This window comes from Salvia hispanica, chromosome 3 (genome assembly GCF_029641045.1).
Source record: "Salvia hispanica isolate PSC_SH4W2 chromosome 3, Shi_PSC_v1, whole genome shotgun sequence".
Taxonomy (NCBI): domain Eukaryota; kingdom Viridiplantae; phylum Streptophyta; class Magnoliopsida; order Lamiales; family Lamiaceae; genus Salvia; species Salvia hispanica.
In genome coordinates, this window is record NC_142694.1 from 10,577,120 (window position 1) to 10,603,038 (window position 25,919).

Here is a 25,919-nt window from a genome sequence, read left to right on the forward strand (position 1 = left end):
ATGTGATGAGTTAGTGGAATGTGAAACCCTATCAGCATTTATAGTAAAAATGAATAAGGACTCCTATTCAGTGACGAACTAAAATGGAAAAACGGGACTCCTATTCGCCGACCGAGGGAGTACATTTTACTACTCCACTTATTACTATAAAATACTGCTGTGATCTTTATTTCAACTTATTACTTGTATATCACAATAAACATTTGAAATATTCATGGAGTCTAAATGTTTACTATTTAATCCATAGTAGTATTGCTTTGGTATTTTTATATTTTAATTAATATATTATTTAACCACTTTTATAACAAACCAAGAAGGATTCATTCGGTAAGAAATCAATATCTAACAAAACAAAGCAAACAATCGAATAACAAAACAATGCCGTGGCCATTCTTCTTTCTTATGCAACTTTCTAAGTGATCTCATGAGAATATCCTACTAGCTCACTATATCTTGATGGCATTCCACGTTTGTTACATCCATTACTTTGTTCTTGACAAATTTGATCTCTTTATCACGTTGATACTCATGCATGTAGGTGAACATGCATGGCTTCTAAGTGTAACAGTCTTCTTTTTCTTCTTAATAGTATTAACACCTGTGCTATGCACGGGACATAAGATTTTTAAAAAATGAATACAAATTCTAATGAAATATAGAAAATAAGAATTAAAAACAAACAAAACATTAATGTGATTATCTTGTACCACTATAAATGAAGAATTTACTCCTCCCTAATAAATGAAACATTTTAAATTCGGCAATCGATTTTATACAATTTTAATTTATGATATAAGTAGAGTAAAATAAATGACAAATAAATGATGTGTGACTAATGATCAAAGAATGTGAGTTAGTTAGAATAAGATACACAAATAAAGAAACATTGTGTGAGTAGAGATTAAAGAGAAAAACATAGAAAAACAACAACAAACCAACCAGTAGTTCATAAGTTTTTGAAAAACTTCTTTGTTAACAACATTAGCAGTAGCATCACTTCTATTATCATCTTCATCTCCACTAACTAAAATCTTCAAACCTCCACGACTCGTAACTCTAGATATAGCAACGTACACTTGTTTATGACTGAAGACTGGTTTTCTTAAAAATAATCCAACAGGAGACAAAGATTGACCTTGACATTTGTTAATGGTAATTGCATACGACACAGCCAAAGGAAATTGTCGCCGTTGGAATTTGAATGGTAACCTTGGATCAGATGATATTAAAAAATAAAGTTTTAATGGAGTGGGTTGGGTTGTGCCTTTGTGGGAGGCTTGATATGAGATATGCGAAAAATAGAGGGTTTGTGGATTACTCTCGCCTCTAAGGTTTAGATCGGTTGTGGGTTCACCACATGCACATAAAATGACATTATGACTATGTCTATCATAATGACATTAGGGTGTCAACAATAAGGGATCCGGGGCGGGGAGGCACGGACATGGGCGCGCCGACTACTCGGCGCGGACACGGCTAAGAGAGAAGGGGCCGCAGCGCCCTACTGTGTGGAAACGGCGAGCCGTGGCTCTGACATGGCTATGGGAGAAGGGGGGCGGCGGTAGGAGGCGGCTTGTCCTCCCACTGTGGACACTCTTAGGTTGATTGTTGTCCGCCTTTTTTACAAAAAATGGATTTGTAATTTTGTTAGCACGTGGAAAATTAATAATGTATTCAAAGAAATAAGAAGAAAAAGAAGACCGTCACACTTAGAAGTCATGCATGTTCACCTCCATGCATGAGTATCAAGTTTGTCAAGAACAAGGTAATGGATATAACAAACGTGGAATGCCCGTGGTATGCACATAATGATATTAGGTTTTATTTGTGTTGAATGATTTAGAATTTGTATTCATTAAGTGAAAATCATTTGTTTCGTGCATAGCACGGGTGTTAATACTAGTTTTGAGACAAATATGGCTGCAGTTTCATATCTCACATCTGCTAGGCCATAATTTCCATGTATATGAATATATATTTTTTTGTTATACCCATATACAGTTCAATCCAAATTTTGTGATCAACAGATGTGAGTGCATGAGTGTTTCCTTACCAAGCATATACAGTTCATTCATAATGTGTCTAATAACTGCGTTGGTTGTCAATGACTTTTGCAGGTTAAAATATTACCTCAAGTGAAATGTTCGAAGCTGCGTAGGAAGGTTATGAACCATCTTGTTACTAATTTTAAGGACTCGCATCTAGGGATGGAGATGTTGACATACAATGGAAGTGAAAGTTGCTACGCTGCTGGAAAAGTGCCTTTGGAATCAAAGGATTTTGTGATTGACCTTACAATGGTGATAGTCAATAGACATAGTTCATGTTCAAAGTGTCACTCAAATTTGCTTCCAACATAGATCCGTATCACCTACAACAATTCATGCAGGACAGGCAAGATCTGTCACATACAATTATGCAATTATATAATGTGGTTCTGAAGGAGGATCATTTTAAAAGGTGTCATTTTAATGCTCAAAACAGTGGCATGCTCTCATATGGAGTATGTATTTAGTTACTCATATGTTTAAATAATATTGGTTGATCTTACTTATAATTTTTCATCTGATTTCAATTGCAAATTGATTAAGGGTTCATTTTTATCACATAAGCGGGAAAATACAGAGAAGCTAGGAAATGGTCATAATTATGGTAAAAGATGGGGTTTTTCATTGCTAAATTCTATTTTTCACAGTGATACACATCTCAATTGCCATCCACCCCTATGCTTACCCGTCAGACTTATTCTCAATTTCTGACTCCCCGAATTTTGAAAATTATATGTCTCAATTCTGAATTCTCTCTGTGTAGGTTTTACATCTATATTCAAATTTTTGAAATTTTTACTTTGAGAGAACATAAACCTTTTTTGGAATTTGAGTTCGGAAAAAAAGTTGTGGATATTTTGGAGTAAAATGCGATGACGAAGGAGTTGAGCAAGAAATTGCAATTCATCGATGGAAAGAAATTGCAATGTACTTGTAGAATTTGAGTTCGAAGAAAAAATGTCTCAATTTGAAGGATAAAAACGATGGGAGCAGATTGATAAATTAAAAGCTGAGCAGGTTAATAATGTAACAAAAAATAAAAAGTAAAAAGGGAAAAGGAAGAAGGAAAAAGAAAAAATGAGATAAAGAGGCGCTCACATATACCTATTGGTTGGAAATTTGGAATAAAAAACCGGTTCGTCATCATCTTCATCAAAACCCCCTAAACCCTAGTCAAAAGCAGGGGAAAAGTAAAGAGAAGATTTTCCCAATCTATACAATGATCGGAAATGGATTGCTTCTGCTGCTACGAAAATCCAAATCCGTAGCCCTAAATTTTTCCTCATCAAATTCCACAAAATGTAATACAGTTTCCCGCATTTGGGACTCTCAATTGAACCACAATCCAGATTTTATTCGTCGTTTCAAAGAATTATCCCTGGGGCACCGGCCACTCGAAGCTTAGTCGGCCGCGGTTTAAGATCGTTACTTCAGAAAGATAACAAGGTACTATTATTTTCATTTGTACTTCTCCACAGTTCGTTCATCTTATTTTTGTCATCGAAAAAGTCCTATCAATTTCGTAGAATGCTAAGCTTGAGAGTACATAGGTGCAAATTGGAGTCAAAATTCCTCTGTTGCATCGTTTTAATTTTCATTAATTCACCCCAAATGCAGTCTGCAATAATTTGGGCATTTTTATTTTATCATCGACAAAATCCCAGCTTATCCTATCAATTTCGTAGAATGCTAAATAGGAGTCAAAGTTCCTCTGTTGCGTCGTTTTAATTTACTAGTACATTATTTTACCCCAGTCTACAATAATTTGGTCATTTTGATTTTATGGATTTTTTAATGCATCTGTTTTCTGATACAAATGGATGAGATTGACAAATAAATCTCTTTTTTTTTTCCGTAGAACTTCTGCAAACTCTCATTCAGAAATTTATCTAGTTCTGCATTAATTTCTTCAAAAAATACCGGAGGAGTGAAGTTTTTGGTCACTGCTGCGCCTAAAGCTCGGAAAGCAGTTGGTATTTGGCTCTTTGCATCTGCAACTTGGGTCTTCAGTATGGTGGTTCTCGGCGGTGTCACTCGATCCGGCCTTTCTATGACTGACTGGAAATTCACTGGTGGTCTTCCTCCCATGTCGGATGATGAATGGCTAGTTGAATTTGAAAAATACAAGCAATCATCTGAATACAAACGGTAATCCACATTTCCTCGCTCCACCTGAGTAGTATGCTAATTGCTAAGAGATACACTTACCTTTCTTAGTAAGATATGCTGCTTTTTCTAGCCATGGATGAATTTTGAATGATGATTGCATGGGGAAGCTGTTGAACATGTGCGAATCAATTCTATGTAGTTCCGGGTGGTTAGGCATTGGCATGATGATCCAATTTTGGCCGTTGCAGAATAGATACAGGGATGAGTCTTGATGATTTTAAGTTCATATATTGGATGGAGTACGCACACCGTATGTGGGGAAGAGCATTGGGCGTAATGTTTGCACTGCCTTTCTCGTACTTCATCCGGGACTTAGGCTCTCTGGGCTATTTGCTCTTGGTGCTGGACAGGGACTAATTGGTTGGTGGATGGTCAAGAGTGGTTTAAAGGTGACTTCCAATTCCAATACCTTGACATAGATACAGCTTTTCAGAAATGTGTTAACCTTTATCCTCTTAGGAACTCGTATCTGAGTATAGTGAACCACGAGTGAGCCCTTACCGCCTTGCAGCTCATTGACATCAGCATTTGCTATTTACACTGGGTTGTTTTGGACTGCTCTTTCTGTTGTTATGCCTGAATCCCTTGCAGCAGAATCACGGGTGTGGGTACAAGGGGCAGCGAAACTCAAGCGTATTGCACTCCTTGTCAGTATTCTTTTTGGGGCCACCGCTGTCTCGGGTGCATTTGTTGCTGGCAATGATGCGGTATGTCCTTTTGGATTTCTCTTTTTCTCCTACTGTTTAACTTTGCCTGTTTGGGATGACCTTATAACGACGTATCAGTCCAGGGCCGTGCCTATAATACTTTCCCAAAGATGGGTGACGCATGGATTCCAGATGATGTATTGATCCTGAAGCCGCTGATACGCAATTTCTTTGAGAATACAGCAACAGTGCAAGTAAGTGTCTTGTTGAAAATTACATGTAACTAGAGATATTGTTGTGGTTAGACCCTTAGTTGTGCATTGTATTTTCTTGCTGATGCTTATTTTCTAATGTATGGCAGCTCGACCATTGAATACTTGCTACTGCATCATTATGATGCGCTATTGGTGGCTTCTGGTTGTATACAAGGAAACTCGACCTACATCCTGCAATACGATCTCTGATAGGAAGCACAATGGGTATGGCTGCCCTTGAGGTACTACTCCAGACCATCCTACAACTGCTTGGATAAATATACAGAAAAAGCCACCTTGAGATTATATTAAGATCATTGATACACACTATGAACTACATGCTATCGCGTCATAAAATCTTCTCTGAATAAGTCCTTCTGCTACATTGAATGTTAGATAAATTCTCTTGTTTATTCCCCCTGCGCAGGTTACCTTAGGGGTAACGACTCTTCTATCATATGTCCCGGTTTCACTAGGCTCTGCCCATCAAGCTGGAGCTCTAACCCTTCTAACATTTATGATTCTTCTCAACCTTCACTGCAACTTCTCAAGACTCTCACTTCTGTTGTGAAAGCACCATAGAATTTCAGTCTCTTACTAAGAGGTTAGCATATTTTTGACACTGGTAGTCATTTTTTCTGCCGCCGAGGTGTTGTCAGCATGAATAATTCTTCTTCTACCGAAATGAATGTGTTTTTGGGTGTTGTGAGCAATGAATTATGATTTGTTCATATAATCTTTATACCCTTCTAAACTGACCTGATTAATATGAATAATGGCTTTCACCTGTAAATCAAGAAAAGTATGGCAAATCAAGAAATTACAATTGGCCTTTGGTGAGAATAAAGAGGAGTATCAAATTAGCCCAAGTTGATCAAAAGTAAAAGGGCATCAATCACAATGTTACATCAAGTTATACCTAAAACATGCACCATTAGAATAAAGGAGAAAATTCAGTATGTATGGATCGTCTAAAATTTTTACTCCTACAAGTTACTCCATTATTTATAAAATAAAGACATCAATCAAATCAATTTATACCTAAAACATGCACTATTAGAATAAAGGAGGAAGTTGGTATTCAAGGAACTCAACTAAGACTTGATTTATACTATAAATGAATATGAACTATTCTTTGATTCTAAATTTCTTATCGAGATGGCAACCTCAGTTTAGACTATTCACAAGTAAGATTTTCAAGGTTAACTTAAAATAATAATAATAAATTAAAATAGGGGTTCTTAAAAAGTTAACACAAATTCTTTTGGAGTTTGCCAATTCCATTTTTAACTCTTGGAAAAGTTCCTTATTTTACTCGAATACTACCTACATAAGATTCGACTGTACGATATTATCACAAACTAGATAAACTTTTTTTTGCAACAGATAAGATAACTTTAAAGTGATTATTGCATTCAAGAATATTAGCCTTTTTGTGACTTTTAGTAAGAAGAGTGGAATAAGATTATATAGAAAGAGTGGAGCAATATATATAAAGACATGAATCACAATTTTTCTTTGTTGTTTTTATATGTGAACTCAGAGACAAAAATGAGAAGCAAACAAAGGCTGCTTCTACTTGTGCTCATGCCTCTCCTTTTCCTTTGCATTCATCAACTAGGTATATTATTTTCAATCTTGAATTTCTTATTTGTAAAGAAATGAAATCATGTTTATTAATCAAGAACTCACTGTGCAGGAGGAGTTGAAAATGATGAAGAGAGAGGAAGAACGGTGGCCCGCGTCGGCAGTGTTGGTGGAGGCGGGGGAAATGGAGGCAGTCCGGTGGTTTCCGGGGGAGATGGTGGCTCACACGTCCCTGGTGGTGGTGGCGTGACCCCGGTGTATGCAGCAGCCGGTGCAGGAAACAACCACCACCCTCACCACGGCGGAGGAAACTGCGACAGAGGCAGAGCGGCGCCGGAGGCCTTGGCCGTAATTATATTTGCATGCCTTCTATTTTGTAGGAGTATTATTTAAACAATGTTTTTAGAGATTAAGATTGTACAAACAATAAAAATGGTGTGTGTGTTTATTGTACATCATTTTGTGTATAATATACCATGATGTATTTTACTATGGTTTCTTCATTCTGCCAATTTGTGTACAAATACATCAATGTTGATGTGAATCCTAGTGAATTTTTATTTGTATTGTATTGCTATTATTTGAGTAATCCTTGTAGTGTTGAATGATTGAGATGATGGGCATGATACAATCAACATGGTGGTTTGTGGGCCTAGAACACCTACTACTTTCTATTGTTTCTTTATATTTTAATGGAGTACTAGTAAAATTCATAATTATGGTAAAATAAATTAATTTTTTGTTTTCATAAATAATGGTCTATTTGGTAACACACACTAAAATTTTGCTATGATATTATATACTAGTATTTACTTAAGAACTTATTTATTTGTTTGTTTGTCTGATTTGAGAAATTTTCTGACGAAGTGCATATACTCAATATAACAATTGGCCGTTGGATTAAAATTAGTGAAAAAAGAAAATTTATTTCTCCCTTCCAATAATGAAACATTGAAAACCAAATTATGAATTCTTGATAGAATTGTTGTTGTAGCCATTATGATTAATTAGGAACCACACAATAGATCTCCATTGAAAATCGAAAAGCATATACACTCTTTTTGTCCCCCATATAATATCCCATTTTATCATTTGATACATCTACTTAAAATCTCTTTTTACTTTTTCAAATTTTGGCTCATACTTCACTAAATCATTAGACACATGGCATTGCACAATGATGGAATATTTACTGTATAATTAATCATTTCAATTCTGTGAAATAAATAAGAAAAACAACATAATTGATTGAACCATTATAGACATTGGATTTCGATCGAAAAATGGATAAACATTCAAGACATGACACCTCAAAACTTGCAACATTGCTTCAAGAAAAAAGCAGAGGCTGTAAAGAAAAAGACCAAAAGTTAAAGGAAATATCTAAAGAATAGCTGGATGGACCTCTGATGTGTGTGTTTGTGTGAGGGAATCTGATGCTCAAACTGTCTAATAGTATTGAAATACATATATACATACACTTGTAGTTGTATCAAACAAAGATTAGAAACTCTAATTCAAGAAAAATATGAATCCTCATAACTTTCTACAATGAAACAGTTTTGGTGATGGATATACAAACCAGGTTTGGTGGGATGTGGAAATCATGCTTTTCAACAAACCAAAGCAAAAAAATCACTAATGGCACAATCACAACTTCTGATGGCAATGCAAGGAAACCAACCACCCTCTGTTGAGAAACAGATAAAAAAAAATAGCAGCAAAGCTACCTTTTTAATTACCTTGTAAGAATATTGGCAATTTCACTGCTCAACCGTCATGTGCAGCATAAGCGATGCTCGAACGTTGTCGCAGTATCTCTTGATCAACCCAAAGTAGTGCATCCCGTCTTGAGGGCACAGCCCTTCCATGAAGAAACGGAACAGGTGGGAGTGCGTCTCGCGCATCGCGTCCAAGGACTGCTGCAGCACTTTCTCGTGCTGCACCTTGTTCAAGTCCGTTGCCTCCATCAGTGGCAGCAGCTCGCGCTCCTCCTCTTCAAAGTGTTGCTTGCAGTTTTCCTGGTGTTAAGAACAGGCAGGTTCAGACTTTTGTGTTATATCCTAAAAGTTAGCCACAGAAGGAGGATCCGACCCACCTTTAGTTTCTTGAGACGGGACAAGAGGCGACCGAGGGCCTCTTGGTAGTCTGGGCTCCCGGCATTCATGACTCCTATTATCTTAATCTCCTCTTTTATACCATTCATTATAGGTAGGTCTCTTGCGTGATCCTCGTTCGCAGATTTGCACAACCCTAAATCACGCGTTGGAACCATCAATAACTGACATGTAAATCATTTATAAATCAACCATCACAAAGCTTGTAGCAATCATTAGAAATTCTTTCAGTCACTATACAATTTCTGAGTTTAACCTCAGTTTCCTGCAAACATTTAGACACCATTTATAAGAAAACTTGCAGTGCTCCAATTCAAACACCTTCCAATTCACATGCCCCTCTCAACTTATTCTAGATTCTCCTCAAGAAATTAGTGTTCGATATCGATTTTCCACTCCCTTCTAATCAATCAACTTCTTCTTTCGCACTTCAATATAACTAGTGAACCAAGCACACAACTTTGGCCTATTCTTCTAATCAGTAAAACAATTTATCAAATTTTGCAACTTTCAAGTTCCCATCTAGAAGAAAATAGTCATCAAGAACTTAAAGATAAAACTTGAGCTTTACATCCCTTCAAAGTCTCCTCTTTTAACTTGATGAACAACACATCATGCCCTAATTACTCCCATCAAAAGTAACCAATTTACACACTTCCTTCAAAGACAATACAACTATAAAATATAAACAAACACACAAAACATCGACAAATAGTGTAGCTTAGATCTCACATTCACATCAAATTCTGTTTCCCCCAAAAAAACGGAGACTGCAAAAAAAAACGTTGTACATACGCAATAGACACTTGTACCCTAGGTCAAAATCGAAGACATTATCCATAGAAGCAGTGAAAATCCAATCCAATTACCTCGATCGGCGGATTCGAGGATCTGAAACATGACCTTCTCCTCCATCTGCGCGTGCTCGAGCAACACCTGCTGCAGCTGCGAGTAGCTCTTTGCGAACTTCTTCACCTCCATCCTCGGGCTCCCCATCGACGGATCCCCCCTCGCGTTCCCCCCACGCGCCACCATGTCCTCCGCCCACTTCTCCATCCTCTCCAGATGCCAGCCCATGCTCCGATGCTGCAGCATCACCACCCACACCACCGCCGGCGTCTTCTCCCCGCACCACCCCCACACGCTCCCCGCCGCCGACACCGGCGGGTCGGGGAACTTCGCGTCCAGATACCTGAGAATCTCCTCCACCGAGCCCGTGACGACGTCGTTCCGGTACATAATCGTAGGGTTTTCTTGCGCGTCGGAGGGCACGAATTGGAGCGTCACCGGCTTGTACGAGAGGGCTAATCTCACGTGCGACGTCGCGAAGCTGTCCGGATGCCCGTACAGCTTTATCACCGGCGCCGGCTTCATCAGCTCCGACGGCGCGATCTCCGCCGCCGATTTCTTCGTTGTCCCCAAACAATTCCCCATTTTTTTTTGAGAAATCCAAGAAGGATGCAGCCGAATTGAAATGTGAGATGAGTAATTGAGTGAGAAAGCTGGATTTTCTTGCGAGATTTATGGCTGCTTTGGTTGGGGAGAAAACGGCGCGTAAACAGAAATGAGGGCGACGAAGCGGTTGTATGTATAGTGTATGTATAAATGCAATGTGGATTTTGCTTGATTCAGAAGGGAAGAAGAGAGAATGGAAAAAGCAGATTATTTTTTTTTCTTGTGATTTATTACTACTGAGTTATGAATTTCAGTAATGGAGGAAAATGGCGATGATCAGTCAAAGGTGGTCACGTGACCGTTGGTGGGGTCACGTGCTCGTCCACGTGTCAGGTTAATTAATGATACTTATTCAAATTCAAGTACTATTAGAAAACAATTTTATTTGATATTGTGGAATTGGATGTTAACTTTTTAATTAGAGAATCTCATTTACTAGTTTATTAATGAGTAGTGTTTTTTTGAAATTTTGAAAAATAAATATACGTGAGATTTTGACGGAATTGGTATTTTATCCTCTAAAAATCACTCAACCGAATCTTCATTTATTGGTAATATGTTTTTAGTGTGACCTAAAACAATGTGTTTATTCAAATCAATGAATCAAATAATGAAAGAAATTATAATCATGTCCCCTCATGGCAGACACGTGGAAATGTTTGTTTATTAATTAAATTGTGTACTAAGATAAATAATGTGCTTTTAATAGTAGTTTAAATGGCGTTAAATTTCGTGTTTACGTCGTTCAACTCTAAGCATATTTAGAGCTGCGAGTGTGGAATTAATTATTAAATTTAATATAACGGATCGTATCCTAATTCAATTCAGTTGGGTAAAAGTAATTGTAAGTAATAAAAAAAAGGAATTATAACAATACTAGTATTACTATTTACCTATTAATATGAATAATTGTATTTAAGAAAATAAATTATTCATAACCGTTGTGATGTGAATGGAGGAGCGGCGGCTTGTTGGGCCCAAGCCCAATTATGAGCTATGTGGGCCACGTGGAGCGTATTGATGCAACAAACAAAACAACCAATTCTTAAACATCATCATTTACTTGTTTTAATTATTTGTATTTATAGTATCTCTCTACGAAATAATGGTTTCTTACATATTTTTAAAAGTTGTTGTTGAATGTATAATAATTATGATAAGTCTAATTATGGCAATCTTGGTGAATAAAAATGAATTTAAAAATTATAGTAATTAAATGGATTAGTATACTTACTAAAAAAATACTAGGTCGTGGAACCCAAAAATGATAAATTAGGTCAATAAGTTGAGTAATATGGTGTGAAATTATATTTTTTAATGTATTTAATTATTTGTGCAAATGAGATTGCTTCAAAAAGAAAACAAGATTTATAAGTGGATTATTGAAATGATTTTGATCATACACAGTTTCCAACGTTAAAACAAACTCGCTTGTACACAAAATGATTTCATTTTTAAAAACAATAAACCTATGCAACCAAATTTTGTACAACCAAAAATTGGTTTATTTGAGAGAAAAAGCAATTTATATATACATTTAATTAAAAAGTATAGACATACATATAGTATAGGAAACGTGCATAATATTACAGTACTTGTGTATAATTTTTAAAAATTTTTTGAACCATAAAATATAATTAATGCATACTTTAATTCAAATTTGAAAAATAATAGAGAAATAATTCAAATATAAAAATAAAAAATTGAAAATGAGACCAAAGACTAATAAATTATTTTTAATTTGTTAACTAACTATATTTATTATTTTAATATTTAATTAACACATCAAAATAGCTAATATAATCTTTTTTTTGGTTGTACAAAATTTGGTTGTTTATCATTACTCAATTATAATTTATTTTACTAAGAATAAAACCAGCTCAAACCACTTGAGATCATCATGTACTTACTAATATGAATTTAAGACTATGGAATTAATTATAATTTATTTTACTAAAATCCATCATTTTGCATCTATCAATACCAATTGATCATGTCACCTTTTCATGACATGTCATTTTTGGTGACAGTGTCATGTGTTCAATAGATCAGGTCTAGTGTCTAGTATAAATATAAGTAAGTTACCGTTCACAAAATGTGACCCACTTTGAATTTTTCATTTGCATCACTAAACGCCGAATAATTTGACATTTTCTTCCTCATAATTATAATGGGAAAAAAAGAAAAAAAAATGAAAGAAAAAGAACACTCTTTGAGCACTATGGCCAAAATTAGGGACCATACAAATTAAAATTAGGAAATGCTAAGGAGATGAAGCATGATTTGTTCTACACTTTTTTCATGATTAATTTCAAGCTAAATATATATATATATATACATATATATATTTTAGATCATTTTTTTTTATATAATAGTACCAATATAGATGAGTTATCTATCCTATCAAACATGCGTGATGGATAATATTGCATATTCATTACATTTAGCATGTGTAAAGATGCTAAAATAATGTCTATCTGTGACAAATCTTTGCTAGCAAAATTAATACAGAATATGAGTTATGACTGACATTACTAGTGGATCGGGTGATATACCATATATATCGTACAAAATTGTCATATTGTATACCATACTGAAAATTCGGTATAAGTAATATCCATATATGTAGCTCGTATATTAGCCAATTTCAATACCGGTACGTACCCTGCCGCCTTACCATTATGTCAGTACCGAAATCTAATTGATCACTTCTCTTCTTCTGATTCAGAAAATAATGCTGACTTAACAATCCTTTCCTTCCAAGAAAAGTTCTTCATTTCTTGAGAGAGTATTTCCAACTCATCGTCATCTTCATCATCTTCTTCTTCGCAGATCAATAGATCATCACTCCTAGAATGTTTCAAGCAAGAAAGTCTATCTCCCAAACCCTTCTCCTCCTTCATAGCCTCACTGCAAGCATCAAGAAGGAAGCACGATGGTGAAAAAGGTAATTTTGAGTTTCTTGAATTCTTGGAAAGAAGAGCTTCCTCCTGAGATTCGACAACATTTGGCTCTGTTGATTCTAGTTTTGGGACTGAATCATCTCTCAACACTTCTTCGAGACTAACATACTCGTGTTGTTGTGGAGCTGCCATGTTGAGTATAAATGCCAATGAAAAGAGAAATTTTGAATTGAGGTATTTTTAGTATGACCGAATGCGACAAATAATTACATTATATCATCGGCAGCATACAATGGCGAACTCGAACCCACAAGAGGAATTGGATATACTCCATATGTCTAGAATTGAGAAAATTAATGTTTGAGTCGTACTTCATAAATGAACTCATCTGTTTAATTAGTGAGTTGTACCACGAATTTAATGACATGTTTGGTTGCTACTTGCCATCATCCGAAGCAATGAATCATGAACGTTGGTTTGATTTTGCGTACACTAGCACTGTAGTTTTGGTGGTAATTAATTAATTAGGTGTTAGGCCATGGACATCAAATGATTTCGTGGTTAGGCGATGTTACTCCACATGGCATCTTTGTATATGTATGATTCAACTTTTTATTACTCTACACTTACTACATTTTATAGATATATAGTGCCTATTACTACCATTGGATTTTTGTACCGTAAATTAGACGGGGTAATTAATAAATAAGTTATGCATAGATATAAATATATCTGTGAAATGTATTACGATCAACGTCGAACTGATTTCTAGCGACTGAACTATTAAACCTTTTATTTTTTGTTCGTTTTAGAACATTTTAGATTACACACAGTTCATTATTTAGGTCATTTTATATGGACCAAAACGATTTTAAAATAAACTTAGTATAGGTTCAACAGCTCGACACTAGAAACTAGTTTGGCATATTTCCCAACCCAAAATTTGTGAAAAAATTGAGGAATATTTGTCCCTTGTGGCTATACTCTCTAGCACTAGCTCCACTCCTTCCAACCCGATAAATCTTTTTTCTTGGGTTAGTTGTTCACATATGTACTTGTAAAAACGGAAAATGTATAAATGTAAGCCTCACTTTTAACACAAATTTGCCAAAATAACAATGATAGACTCCACCGTAAATTACAATTGACCAAACGGGAGTGTGTAGCAAACAGAAGATATACATAGTGATAAACTGATGGTTTTTGTACATTAAGATGAGAAAAACCCAGAAACAAAAGTGACGTGTTTCAGTACCAAGTTTTTCATATCTCAACGAAACATAAGCCAGAGAAGGCAGAGAAGAACAAGAACCACCCCTGCAATCATCAGCTTCATGCGGAGATTTTGCATCCACATTTGCCTACGCAACTGCCTGCCTTGCCTTTGGAAACTGTCAGCCTGAATAAGATTTCAGTAAGCACATCAAACATGAACCATAATTTTCTACACGAAGGGATTTGAGAGAGTTTTCACCTGGAACTGGAGGTTATCTGTCTTGTCCACCAGTAATTCAATTTTCTCACCACGATCCAAAACCTGAGTGAAAACAAAAGGTGCGAACATTGGTGAGGTCTCAATTGGTTTTAAAGTTTTCAAGCAGCTTGTGTAGAGAGATAATCTACAGCATATGAAAGGAAAATAGGAGAAATATGTTGAAGGAAACAGTCTTAACATCTTCCATTCCATATACAATCAAAACATTAATAAACCTTTTTTTCTAAACTAAAGGTCTCTGACCAGCAATGAAAACAATACACTCGGAGATGTTAGCTGCCAGAAAATTTTCAAATATGAACTTATTAAGCACATTTAACACTTTTGATAAGATCAGAGGTGCCCAATAACAGGTTGAAACCAGCCGCATAGCTTATCTCCTCATGCCTTGCCCACAGTTTCAGGCTACAAATACAATTCTCACCTTGTCCTTCCAAACCACTAGATTCTCCTACCATTAGGCTCTTTACCCATCACGGAAATTGTTGGCATGATTCAGAATTTACATTGCAAGTCATGTTGCTATATATATAAACACCCAGGTCAGGCCCATCACAAGAAAAGAATCCCGACAAATGCACTCACAAGAAAAGAATCCCAACAAAATACCAAAAGATTTTGGAAAGATGGTTACAGTCTATTCTACCATCAATGGACCCAAATCAAAGAAATAAGGCAGAGAATATAGAAGAGTGACTAGGTGTCAAAACAGTAAACTAATTCCCATAAATTCTGAGTAATCAAGTGCACTCAAGCATGAATTTCCTACCGAAGAGAGGATGTAGGATCTTTACTAAGGATGGCTAAGCAGATCTAGGCTTCTACTTATCAGGAAGAAAGTACAAAGAAGCCTGACTATTTCTCCTAGACAAATAGTAATATGTAATCCAAATTAAATAACTAAGTATCATGATATCATCATATTCTGACTGAGATTAAATGCCCCGTGACATGTGAATTTCTCATATGCATGTTTTCTTTAAATTAAGGTGTCTCCATGTGTGTATCAGGGGGATGGGGGGATAAAAGCAATGCTTTTTAGAGTTTTAGGCAATGGGCATATAAACAAAATTTGTAATATGGACTTCAATGAATCACAAGAAGAAGCAGATATAGCATGACTACAATTCAATGAACAAAAGCATCCACTACCTGAATCATACACATCTCAGTAACTTCCTCAAAACCAGATACAATTGCAATGAATATTACTTTAGAACATTAGCATATTTTTCGCTCAAGCTGTAAAAATCAGAATTTCAAATTTTCCTCATGAGTAGAACAGACTGAAAATGTACCTTCTCAATGTTGTCCATCATTATCCCTTTAACCTCTGTTATTTGAGCCTTCAGTTTGGACAGCTTGTTCATTTCCTCTGGATGATTCATACAATATTGCATGTGTTCCTTGAGCTTTGGTCTGCCAAGGAAACAAGTACAGAATTATGATAGGAAAATAGAACATTGAAGTTGTCAACCTGTCATACATGATACATATCCCCAAAATACAACAAAAGACATATACACACCCAAATTCTCGATCAAGATTGTATGCAATGCTAAACCGATCCTCAAACAACAGGTCATCTTCATCTTCATCATCCGCTAAAGGGTGTGGATCATCACTCTTGAAGCTAGAACCATAGCGCTGCTTGAAATCATCCTTCACTCTCTCCAAAAATACAAAAGGTATGCTTCTTCCCATTGATTCATCTGCAACAACTAGGAACACTGCATGGCAAGCAAAACATAGCGGAATGTAATTAGAGCAGTAATGTTCATAGGGTAGATAAGCATACAAACAAAAAAACACATACCAAATCCACTATCGAGAAGGAAATTGAAAGTGTGGCCATCACATGAGTACGTGTACTTGCTGCTATTAGAAGGAAGCTTTTGCAAGCACTGAACTGCAATTGTGCTGAAGTTTCCAGAGTAAGGAGTGTGCTCTGCTAGCACGACAGTCCCTTTGGCAACGAAGCTATAAATCAAACCCTTCGGAACCATTATAGAATCGCTAAGAGGTCCACAACGAAACGCCCGCTATCAACCTAAAAATGTTCAACTGAAACAATTAGAAACTCAAACAAATCCAAACCCCCAACACCCAAAATCCGACATACTTGCAACGGTTGCACTGTTCAAGAAGCAAATCAGCTCTCGCAAACGGAAATGATAAATCCAACAATAACCAACCAATGCGAATAAATCACAACCGAACAAAGTTTAATTGAAAACTGTATTGAATGAAGATTATCCAATCATGCTACACCAGATCATGATCAACCAAAATATGAAAATTAAATTAAAAAAACCCTAACACACTAAGTGAAAACAATACAATATATTCGACAAAATTGGATGACTACCACCTAATCGAGCAAGCAGGCACTGAATTAGACAAAATTAAGAAAGAAACATGAACAAATTCGCACATCTCGTCAACGGAAACAATGGGCCTATCGATGAGATCAAAAGTCCAATAGAAGAATCAGTGAGTATGGAATCATAACCTCGGAAATGGCGCAGTGAGTAGGAATTCGAATGGATTGATGGATCGATCGGATTTGATTTTGCAGAAGTAGTTTCTTAATTACGTTGGCGTGAAGAAAATTGTGGAAAGCTCGCTACAGTTGAAAGAAGAGTAGTAAAAGTAATTAAATTTATACCCCTTCTGTCCCCTAATATTGTTTTCCAGATCGGTCCCTCTACTTACTGATATTCAATTTTTGCTCCTTCTTCTTTTGATAAAATCCCTCAAATAGTCAAATGTCATTACCGGTTTTGAACTCATTGTTTCCAAATTTTATTTCATAAAAAAAATATGGGATTTAATGTTGGGGTAATATATTTGGTGTTGTTTTTTTCTAAAAAATAAATCTTAATACATGCAACATAATTAATAACATGTCCAACTTATATTCAACTTATGGAAAAACCTCTTGGAATAAAGGTGGGTCCAAGATACAATATTGGAGGGAACAAAAATACAATATTTATAAGCGAGTAGTTTATGGAAATCAAATTTGACAATAAGTCTTTTATGATTATTTTTTAAAGATATTATATGTAGTAGTACTATATAGTTCATAATTGTCAAACTTTCAATTTTTTTACTAATTAATTTAATAAGAATGTAATTATTAAGATATTGTTGAAAAATATAAATAAATTCCATACCATATAAATATAATTAGTAATGTAAATAACTATAGTATTTTCAAGATAAATAAAATATAATTATAAATTTTAAGAAAATGGTTTAAATTATTAAGTAAAAATACAAAAATTGTATAAATAAATATTAAAACTTTAGATCTCATAAAGTATTTTATAAATTTGTTTAGATATCCACAATAATAAGATATAATATGAATTAACAAAAAAAAGAATTAAGAAATTGATCACAAATCCTTTTATTGGCGGAGTAATAAACAATACTCCATCTATCTACGAATAGAGTATCGTTTTGGCCTCACATTCCACTAACTCATTTCATTCATATTTTATTTAAAATTAATGTATATAAGTGAGACTCGTATTCTTCTACTAATTACTTTTCTTAACATTTCTTAAAATCCGTGTCAGAAAAATGGGATTCCTATTCACGGATGGAAGAAGTGTGTAATATTGGTTGACAATTATCATACGACATTGTTTGGCTGGAAAACTTCAACACTAGTCATATTCATAAACAATTAATTAGTTTCACCGTTACATTAGCAAATAAATTCAATTTTCATGATATTTTCGATCTGATTTTTAAAGTTGCGAGATATCCAAAATTTGACTAAATTCGCAATTTTTCTAACTATTCACGTGTGTTAATATTAATTAATGTCCTCTAGTTTTCTTGAATCCTCATGTATTAGTATATTTTTATTTATATCTAGAAAATTTATCGCTGTCTTGATCATGTGTAAATAACATGTTTTACTTGTTTTTATTATTGCTGCTAGTACCAGTATTATTGTACAACAAACATGTACAACCCATAACTAGACTCAATTTAATTAGTTAGCCGTCAGATGCGATCGAGGTAGTTTTTGACTACTAGTACTACTGAAAACCTAATCAAATATTCGTATACCGACACATAATATTGCTCCATCCATTTGCCGTATCAAATAATTGGAGTATAGGTTTTGCAGCTTCCATTCATAAATGCAATCACAATCACTTTACAAAAAGAGCAAGGTAATCATGTTTCATGCAACATAAAATTGGCAAAATCATATATATTTGCAACTATTCTACGACGAAAAATTATGTTTGACTATATAAATTGTTAATATTTTTCATCCAAAAGATAGAATTCAATATTTTTCAGTTTACAGTTTTGATTTTGATTCTTCACTTTCTAATATTTTTATTTTTTTAAATACTTAATTTTTAGAACATTACATTCAACCTTGATTAAAAAATTAATCATATATTTTAAACTCGTCTATTTTGAACATAAAGTTATAAAGTTAATATGTTCTCTTATTCTTTCTAATATATTAGAGTTTCTATCTCAATTCATAACATGCAACAAATTAAAATCGAGTATATTATGGAGTAAAATAGAAATTAAAATTATTTGAGTTTATGGTTTTGATTTTCATAATTTCATAATTTTTGTTTTCTTATTATTAGTGAGTTTATTTTTTTTATTAATAATTACTAAGATATAAACTTGGCATTCCTAATCAAAACTAAAATTTCGTATTACAATTTTTGAACATAACTCGTAAATTTAAGGAGACGTTTTACTTTTAAAAAAAAAGCTGATCCAAACGTAGCTGTAGATAATGGACATGGATGGAGTAAGATGATAGATAGATGTGGAGATTAGATGAGATGAATATAAAGTTTAATTTTCTGTTGAGATTTAAAACAAATAATGGGTAATTTAGTACTAAAACAATATAATTAATACTAAAACCGGTTTAAATAAAATCGGTTTGGTTAGATTAAAAAATTAAGGGCATTATATACGTAGAAATTATTTACGAAAATCTACGAAAATCTTTTCCCATAATGCCTCACCTGCGATAAATACAATTTTAATCAGCGTGTAATAGTTACTTCACGATTTATGAATAAAATCCAAATTTTATGATTTTTTTTCGCCAATTCTGTAGTATTGACTGAGAATTTGACTTCATGCTAATTTACTTTGAAAATGATTCTTTTCCATGTTTGAACAACTAGTTGAACCTCATGTGCCTCATGTGCCATCCTACTAATATTCAATAATTAAATCTCAAAAATATTCACACAAAAAAGCATATATAAACAATTGAAAAACGAGTAGTTGGGAACCCCAACTACTACAAAATCCACCACACTTCTTCCCTCAAAACCAAACCAGAACAAACCAAATTTCATCCCAAACTACACACACAAAAAAAAAATGGGTCAAGAAATCAACCCCCAAACCAACGGCTTCCACCAGCACCTCAACGGCGGCGGCGCCCCGCCCCTCCCCGACCTCCTCGTCCTCCGCCCCGGCCTCCTCTTCAAAGTGTTCGAGCACGAATTTCTAGCCAAATTCAACGTCCTCAAAGCCTTCGAATCCCCTCTCCCCCTCGACAAGTACCTCCTCGCCCACGCCCAGTCGGCCCGCGCCATCCTCTGCGAGGCCATCGTCACCCGCATCACCGCCGACCTCCTCCTCCAGCTCCCCGCCCTCGAGCTCGTCGTCGCCGACGGCACCGGCGTCAACCACATCGACCTCGCCGCCTGCCGCCGCCGCGGCATCGCCGTCGCCAACACCGGCGACGTCTTCTCCGAGGACACCGCCGACTACGGCGTCGGCCTCCTCATCGCCGTCCTGCGCCGCCTCAGCCGCGCTGACGCCTTCGTCCGCCGCGGCTCCTGGCCGGCCACCGGCGAGTTCCCCCTCGGCCTCAAGGTAGTTTAATGTTTAAATGCATATTCAACGTGTTTTTTATTTGTCACGAGATTTTATAAATTTTTATTTAATGCGTTGAGTGGAGAAAAAATAAAGTAACGAAGATCAGAATTTTAGTTTTTAGAAATATGTTATTCTGAATTTGACATTCGTAAAATGTTCCAATTTAAATGGAACGTACACAACTAGCAATCATAAATGTTCATAATTGAATGTTTTTTTTTATAAGTGAATTATTAATTATTTAAGCCAATTATTATTTCAGCTACGAGGCAAGAGGGTTGGAATAGTAGGTTTGGGCAACATTGGCACCAAGCTAGCCAAAAGGCTCGAGGCATTCGGATGCAAAGTCTCGTACAATTCGAGGACCAAGAAACAATCGGCGCGATACGACTTCCACCCCACGGTCGTGGACCTCGCATCACACTCGGACGTCTTAATAGTATGTTGCTCGTTGACCGAAAAGACGCGGCATCTGATAAACGACGACGTTCTGAATGCCCTAGGAAAGAGCGGTATATTAGTCAACATAGGCCGGGGGCCGATTGTCCACGAGAAGACACTGGTGAGCTACTTGGTCGAGGGGAAGATTGCAGGCGCTGCGATGGATGTGTATGAGAACGAGCCAAATGTCCCGTCCAAGTTATTCGGACTGGACAACGTAGTGTTGTCGCCTCATCGCGGCGCCTTCACCGAGGAAGCCTTCGGTGACGCATTGAAGATTGTGATGGGAAATTTAGACGCATTTTTCTCGAATAGCCCTTTGCTCACTCCCGTGAGTACTAATAATGAATGATTCGTTTTTTTAAAAAAAATAAATTATGAAGCTTGTATTTAATTTTTGGCAAACAAGAAATATTAATTCAAGAGGGTAACACATGGTGTTTGCATAGGTTTTGGGAAAATAATTGGGGTGGGAGTTTTATTGGACTTGGAAAGAAAGTGTAATGAATATTGTAATTGACGAAATGTCTCTAGTTTTTGTATGAAATTTATTTTTTTTATCAATGTCATTTCGTTGTAATTAAAATGGACAAGCTCCATTCACAAGTTTGACCTACAAATTGATAAATGATCCCTCCATTTTTAAATAGCTATCATATTTAGCTTTATTTTGTCCTTAATTATTGTCGCATTTCAAATTTTTAAGAGTGTAATTGACTATATTCTTCTCATAAACCCTATTTACTTATATAAAATTATTTTTAAGAGGTGGAGTATTAGATTTGATTCTCCCATTTGATTTTTGTAGCTTAAAATCTTCCATTTAAATATTGTAATCAGTTATAGAGATGAAGAGCTAGCAACAATAATTTAGACATGCAAGTTGAGTCATGAAAATAGGAGATTGGTTAGTTGGAGGCACGTGTTTAGAGGTAGTAGGTGGAGTATGGCTGCTGGAGGTGAATGCGTGTGATCCCACATCTTTGGTTGTTTTATTTTCAGATTTGATCCGTTAAAAGCTTGATGGAATTTTTTTTTTTTAATTCTTAAAGATTTAATGTTGGTACGAACTACAATTAAATTATTAGTATTTCATAATTCTCGTAAAAGTATATGTATTTTTCATTTTCGTTTGTCCTATAAAAATATCACATTTTATTTATGAAAAATTGTCTCAACCCATACAACTAATATAACACACCATTACTCATTTAAACAATAATAATAATATGTGTTCCATTATCCACTATCACTCCTTGAACTACCTTTCTCACTATCGCTCTTATTTTATTACTTATGTATTAATTCTCATATCATTTCAAGCCACATTTTTCTATGAGACAAAGGAAGTAGTAATTATTTTCCTTACAATTTACTCCTACCTACTACATAGTACTCTCTCATCCACCACAAGTGAGGCGTATGTTTTGTAGTTTGTCCTATTATAAGTAAAGCATTTTCTTTTATAACAAAATATCAACATTCTATCTCTCTCTTGCTATATCATTTTCTTTCACTAATCATATTTTTATTCGCATTACCGTATATAAAATGGATCATATAATCACAAAAACAATAATTATTGATTGCGGAAAGGAATATTATTTTCAGCATATGATTTAAAACATTTTTTATGTTGTACTAGCTATATAAATTAAACAGAAAACAATTATTATTATTATTATTATTATTATTATTATTGTTGTTGTTGTTGTTGTTGTTATTATTTTTTGGTTTGATCATAAGGTGTTCTGGATCCTCAGTTGGCGAAATTCGACTAATCCTATTCGATTAAATTTGTGGATTTAAGCCGAAAGTCTTTCAGTGGATGACGAGATTTGACCGGTGACCTCAATATTACCATAGCTCTGCGCTAATGTATTGAAAGGGTTAACCAAGCATCATCCTAGTCAATCTTTTACTCAAGCCCAACCCAATACTCATATGTGGTGTTCGGTTGCCAAGATAAAATAATATCAAGATATAATTTAGGATTGAGTTGTGAGATTATTTTAGTCATAGAGGATTAGCTAAGACTAATTATCCCATGATTATCCATTTAGGATTGAATTGTGAAATTGAATCTCATGAACCAAACACACTACAAATTTAATCCCGGATACAATTTTGCAAACCGAACACCCCCATAATATACTAAGATAACCAGACATAAATTGTACTCCTACTACACTCCATTATTTTCATTTGAAGTCAAAGATGATTATATATATATATATCCAATGAAAAAAGTTAATTTTATCTAAAACTACACGTACTTAATTTTAAAAGCTTTATTTTTTTCTATAATTAATTATAGATGCATAAATATGTAGATTGATTCATTTTAAATTAATTAATAGGAGTATTCATCAAGTGGATTTTAAATTAAAATACCTAAATTTTTTTAATTATATATAATACTTCCTCTGTCCTAAGAAAATTGAGTTACTTCTTTATTGCATTCATTTTAAAAGAATCATAAACCCAAGAAAATTGAGTTACTTCTTTATTGCATTCATTTTAAAAGAATCATAAAAAATAGTCAGAGTGAGTAAATATTCAAATAAAAATGAGAATATTAAATATAAGAGTTTTTTCTACATTTTATCGATTTTACTTTACTACTCCATATTTTACTCAAATATTTGTGGCACGCTCGTATTGAAACAAAAAAAAGTAGATGATCCAAACTTTATTTTTATTTTTATTTATTTTTTCCAAGTTTAGAAAGACATTAACAAATCACAATCACATGATTTAAAATTTAAAATTTAAAACATAACCCATCCCAAAAATAGTAAAGTGATTGAGTGGTGGATAGCTTCATGATCACTCAGCCAATGGAGCAAAAACACCTCCGCCGCCGCCGCGACGAGCCACCAGTCTCCGGTGAAGAACCTCCCCATCACCAGCTCCTAATCATACGGCCTTCCGCCCTCTTCATAGCGCACGAGGACGGATTCTCGGCCAAATTCAGCCTCCTCAAAGCCTACGAATCTCCGCTCCCAACCGAAACGTTTCTGCAAGAGCACGCTCAGTCCTCTGCTTCGCCGGAAGGCCGATCTGCTCCGCCACCTGCCGTCGCTGGGGCCGGCAGCGGGGGATTCTCGTGGCTAACACGGCCGACTACGCGGTGGGGCTGTTGATTGATGTGATGAGGAAGATCACCGCCGCCGATGGCTTCGTGCGGCGGGGCCTTTGGACCCTAGCTGCAGAGTACCCTCTTGGTTTTAAGGTAAATACTCTCTTCTTCTCTCGTTGAATTATTTTTTCATTTTAAAACTATGTTATTAAGACAAAAAAAATTGACGTGAGACAATTCAAAATGTTTGAAACTTATGATTTCCTATTTAAAATTTAAAAGGTAAAAGACATACTCCCAAATTTCGTGATTTATACGCGATTAACTTACTAGGAAATATATTATAAATATAGATGGATCCAATAAAAAATATTGAGTGTTGGATAAGTATTGAGTGGTGAATTATATTGAGTTGAATGATGAAAAATATATGAGGAGTTAAATCAGAAACACAAAATATAAACGGTTTCTATTCAAAATATAGATGATTTCGATTTAACCATGCAACGGTATAATAAATTACTTATGTCATTCTTTGATATTGATTTTAGCTAGGAGGGAAAAGAGTTGGAATAGTGGGGCCGGGCAATATCGGATCGAAGGTAGCAAAGAGGCTTGCTGCGTTCGGCTGCAACATCTCGTACACCTCAAGATCCGTCAAACCATCACTTCCCTATGAACTCGCCTCTCACTCCGACATCCTAGTCATTTGTTGCCCTCTAACTGAGGACACGCGTCACATGATCAACGGCGAGGTGATGGCCGCCCTCGGTAAGAAGGGCGTCATCATTAACATTGGGAGGGGAGCGATCATTGATGAGAAAGCCATGGTGGAACATTTGGTGGCACGTACAATAGCGGGTGATGCATTGGATGTGTTCGAGAACGAGCCATGCGTCCCCACGGAGCTCTTCGGACCGGATAATGTAGTATTGTCGCCGCATCGAGGTGCCTTCACAAAGGAAGCATTCTTTGATGCTTTCGAAATTGTGACAATGAATATTGAGGCTTTCTTTTCTAACAAGCCCTTGATTTCTCTAGTTGATACCAAGCAAGTATTTGCCTTAGTAATTCCACTCAAATTTTAACTTATTCTTATTACTTATTATACTGATATTATATATAGGGTTATAAAATTGGAAATTAATAAGTAACGTTGGTTATTTTTTTGTAACAAGACGTTACAATGTGTAAGATGATCAAGAATATGAATTGCATTACCCAAAATTAAATTTTGATTATGGATACTTTTACAATAATAATGTAGGCCCAACAAACAGGACAAGAATAAAATTGACATTTGAATCAAGCAAGCCCATTATCATGATTAAAATAAGCCAAGTCCTACATAAATCTTGAGATTTTATTCTTTCTTTAGTTTTTGGCGGATGATTTGGTTAATTACATACATTGATCTCGATAAAAAAAAATGAATTAAAAAGATAAGAGTCGTTAGTGCAACTAATTTTATGAAATGTAACTATCTAAACCACCCCAAAATTGGCTTTAGTGGGGCTGAGTTATTTATGAATTATGGAGGCAACCTCATGGATAAATGTCACTTTCATAATTTCTTTCAATTAAGTATTCTCACTTTTGTATTTTGATTCCATCACACGATACTTTTTTGGTTTTTTATTTCAAATTTATAAAATAAAATTTAAAATTTTATACTGTTGATAATTTTTTAAAAAAATATTATTTAAATTGAAAAATAAAACAATATTTTAACATTAATTACGAAAATATGATGATGTACTCCACCTCAATATGAAGATGTTAGTTGTGGCAAATCATGCGGGTTAAGTCCGTTATCGGGT

At 35.2% G+C, this 25,919-nt stretch overlaps 3 protein-coding genes and 2 pseudogenes across 5 annotated transcripts; 3 read left to right on the top strand and 2 right to left on the bottom strand.

Moving 5' to 3' along the window:
• The first annotated feature begins 3,157 nt into the window (after positions 1 to 3,157).
• On the top strand, positions 3,158 to 7,282 carry LOC125212226 (heme A synthase COX15-like; annotated as a pseudogene). Its single transcript, XR_016136251.1, has 8 exons — positions 3,158 to 3,494; positions 3,907 to 4,196; positions 4,406 to 4,606; positions 4,677 to 4,924; positions 5,008 to 5,118; positions 5,226 to 5,360; positions 5,546 to 6,739; positions 6,818 to 7,282. The product of XR_016136251.1 is annotated as a heme A synthase COX15-like (transcript).
• Positions 7,283 to 7,949: 667 nt separating this feature from the next.
• On the bottom strand, positions 7,950 to 10,512 carry LOC125217080 (uncharacterized). The gene is made up of 3 exons (XM_048118903.2): positions 9,692 to 10,512; positions 8,804 to 8,958; positions 7,950 to 8,726 (listed from the first exon to the last, which is right to left on the bottom strand). The coding sequence occupies exons 1-3, from the start codon at positions 10,254 to 10,256 to the stop codon at positions 8,469 to 8,471; spliced, it is 978 nt and encodes a 325-aa protein (XP_047974860.1). The 5' UTR covers positions 10,257 to 10,512; the 3' UTR covers positions 7,950 to 8,468.
• A 3,771-nt stretch (positions 10,513 to 14,283) lies between these two features.
• On the bottom strand, positions 14,284 to 17,336 carry LOC125217076 (vesicle-associated membrane protein 727-like). Its single transcript, XM_048118899.2, has 6 exons — positions 17,188 to 17,336; positions 16,492 to 16,725; positions 16,204 to 16,405; positions 15,974 to 16,094; positions 14,655 to 14,717; positions 14,284 to 14,579 (listed from the first exon to the last, which is right to left on the bottom strand). Exons 2-6 carry the CDS (start codon positions 16,679 to 16,681, stop codon positions 14,451 to 14,453), a joined length of 705 nt encoding a protein of 234 aa, XP_047974856.1. The 5' UTR covers positions 16,682 to 16,725; positions 17,188 to 17,336; the 3' UTR covers positions 14,284 to 14,450.
• A 2,646-nt stretch (positions 17,337 to 19,982) lies between these two features.
• On the top strand, positions 19,983 to 21,581 carry LOC125211672 (glyoxylate/hydroxypyruvate reductase HPR3-like). Its single transcript, XM_048111565.2, has 2 exons — positions 19,983 to 20,573; positions 20,839 to 21,581. The coding sequence occupies exons 1-2, from the start codon at positions 20,073 to 20,075 to the stop codon at positions 21,367 to 21,369; spliced, it is 1,032 nt and encodes a 343-aa protein (XP_047967522.1). The 5' UTR covers positions 19,983 to 20,072; the 3' UTR covers positions 21,370 to 21,581.
• Positions 21,582 to 23,785: 2,204 nt separating this feature from the next.
• Positions 23,786 to 25,191, top strand: LOC125212336 (phenylpyruvate reductase-like; annotated as a pseudogene). The gene is made up of 2 exons (XR_016136674.1): positions 23,786 to 24,252; positions 24,651 to 25,191. The product of XR_016136674.1 is annotated as a phenylpyruvate reductase-like (transcript).
• The last annotated feature ends 728 nt before the right edge of the window (positions 25,192 to 25,919 follow it).

What these genes read in the sequence shown, in the direction of transcription:
- LOC125217080 (XM_048118903.2), bottom strand. Translation starts at nt 10,256, where the DNA reads ATGGGGAATTGTTTGGGGACAACGAAGAAATCGGCGGCGGAGATCGCG. An exon ending in CCTCGAATCCGCCGATCGAG is followed by an intron (nt 8,959 to 9,691) that starts GTAATTGGATTG and finishes CGCGTGATTTAG; the next exon opens with GGTTGTGCAAATCTGCGAAC. An exon ending in CCCGTCTCAAGAAACTAAAG is followed by an intron (nt 8,727 to 8,803) that starts GTGGGTCGGATC and finishes TCTTAACACCAG; the next exon opens with GAAAACTGCAAGCAACACTT.
- LOC125217076 (XM_048118899.2), bottom strand. Translation starts at nt 16,681, where the DNA reads ATGGTTCCGAAGGGTTTGATTTATAGCTTCGTTGCCAAAGGGACTGTC. An exon ending in AATCTTGATCGAGAATTTGG is followed by an intron (nt 16,095 to 16,203) that starts GTGTGTATATGT and finishes TTTCCTTGGCAG; the next exon opens with ACCAAAGCTCAAGGAACACA. An exon ending in CAGATAACCTCCAGTTCCAG is followed by an intron (nt 14,580 to 14,654) that starts GTGAAAACTCTC and finishes AATCTTATTCAG; the next exon opens with GCTGACAGTTTCCAAAGGCA.
- LOC125211672 (XM_048111565.2), top strand. Translation starts at nt 20,073, where the DNA reads ATGGGTCAAGAAATCAACCCCCAAACCAACGGCTTCCACCAGCACCTC. An exon ending in AGTTCCCCCTCGGCCTCAAG is followed by an intron (nt 20,574 to 20,838) that starts GTAGTTTAATGT and finishes TTATTATTTCAG; the next exon opens with CTACGAGGCAAGAGGGTTGG.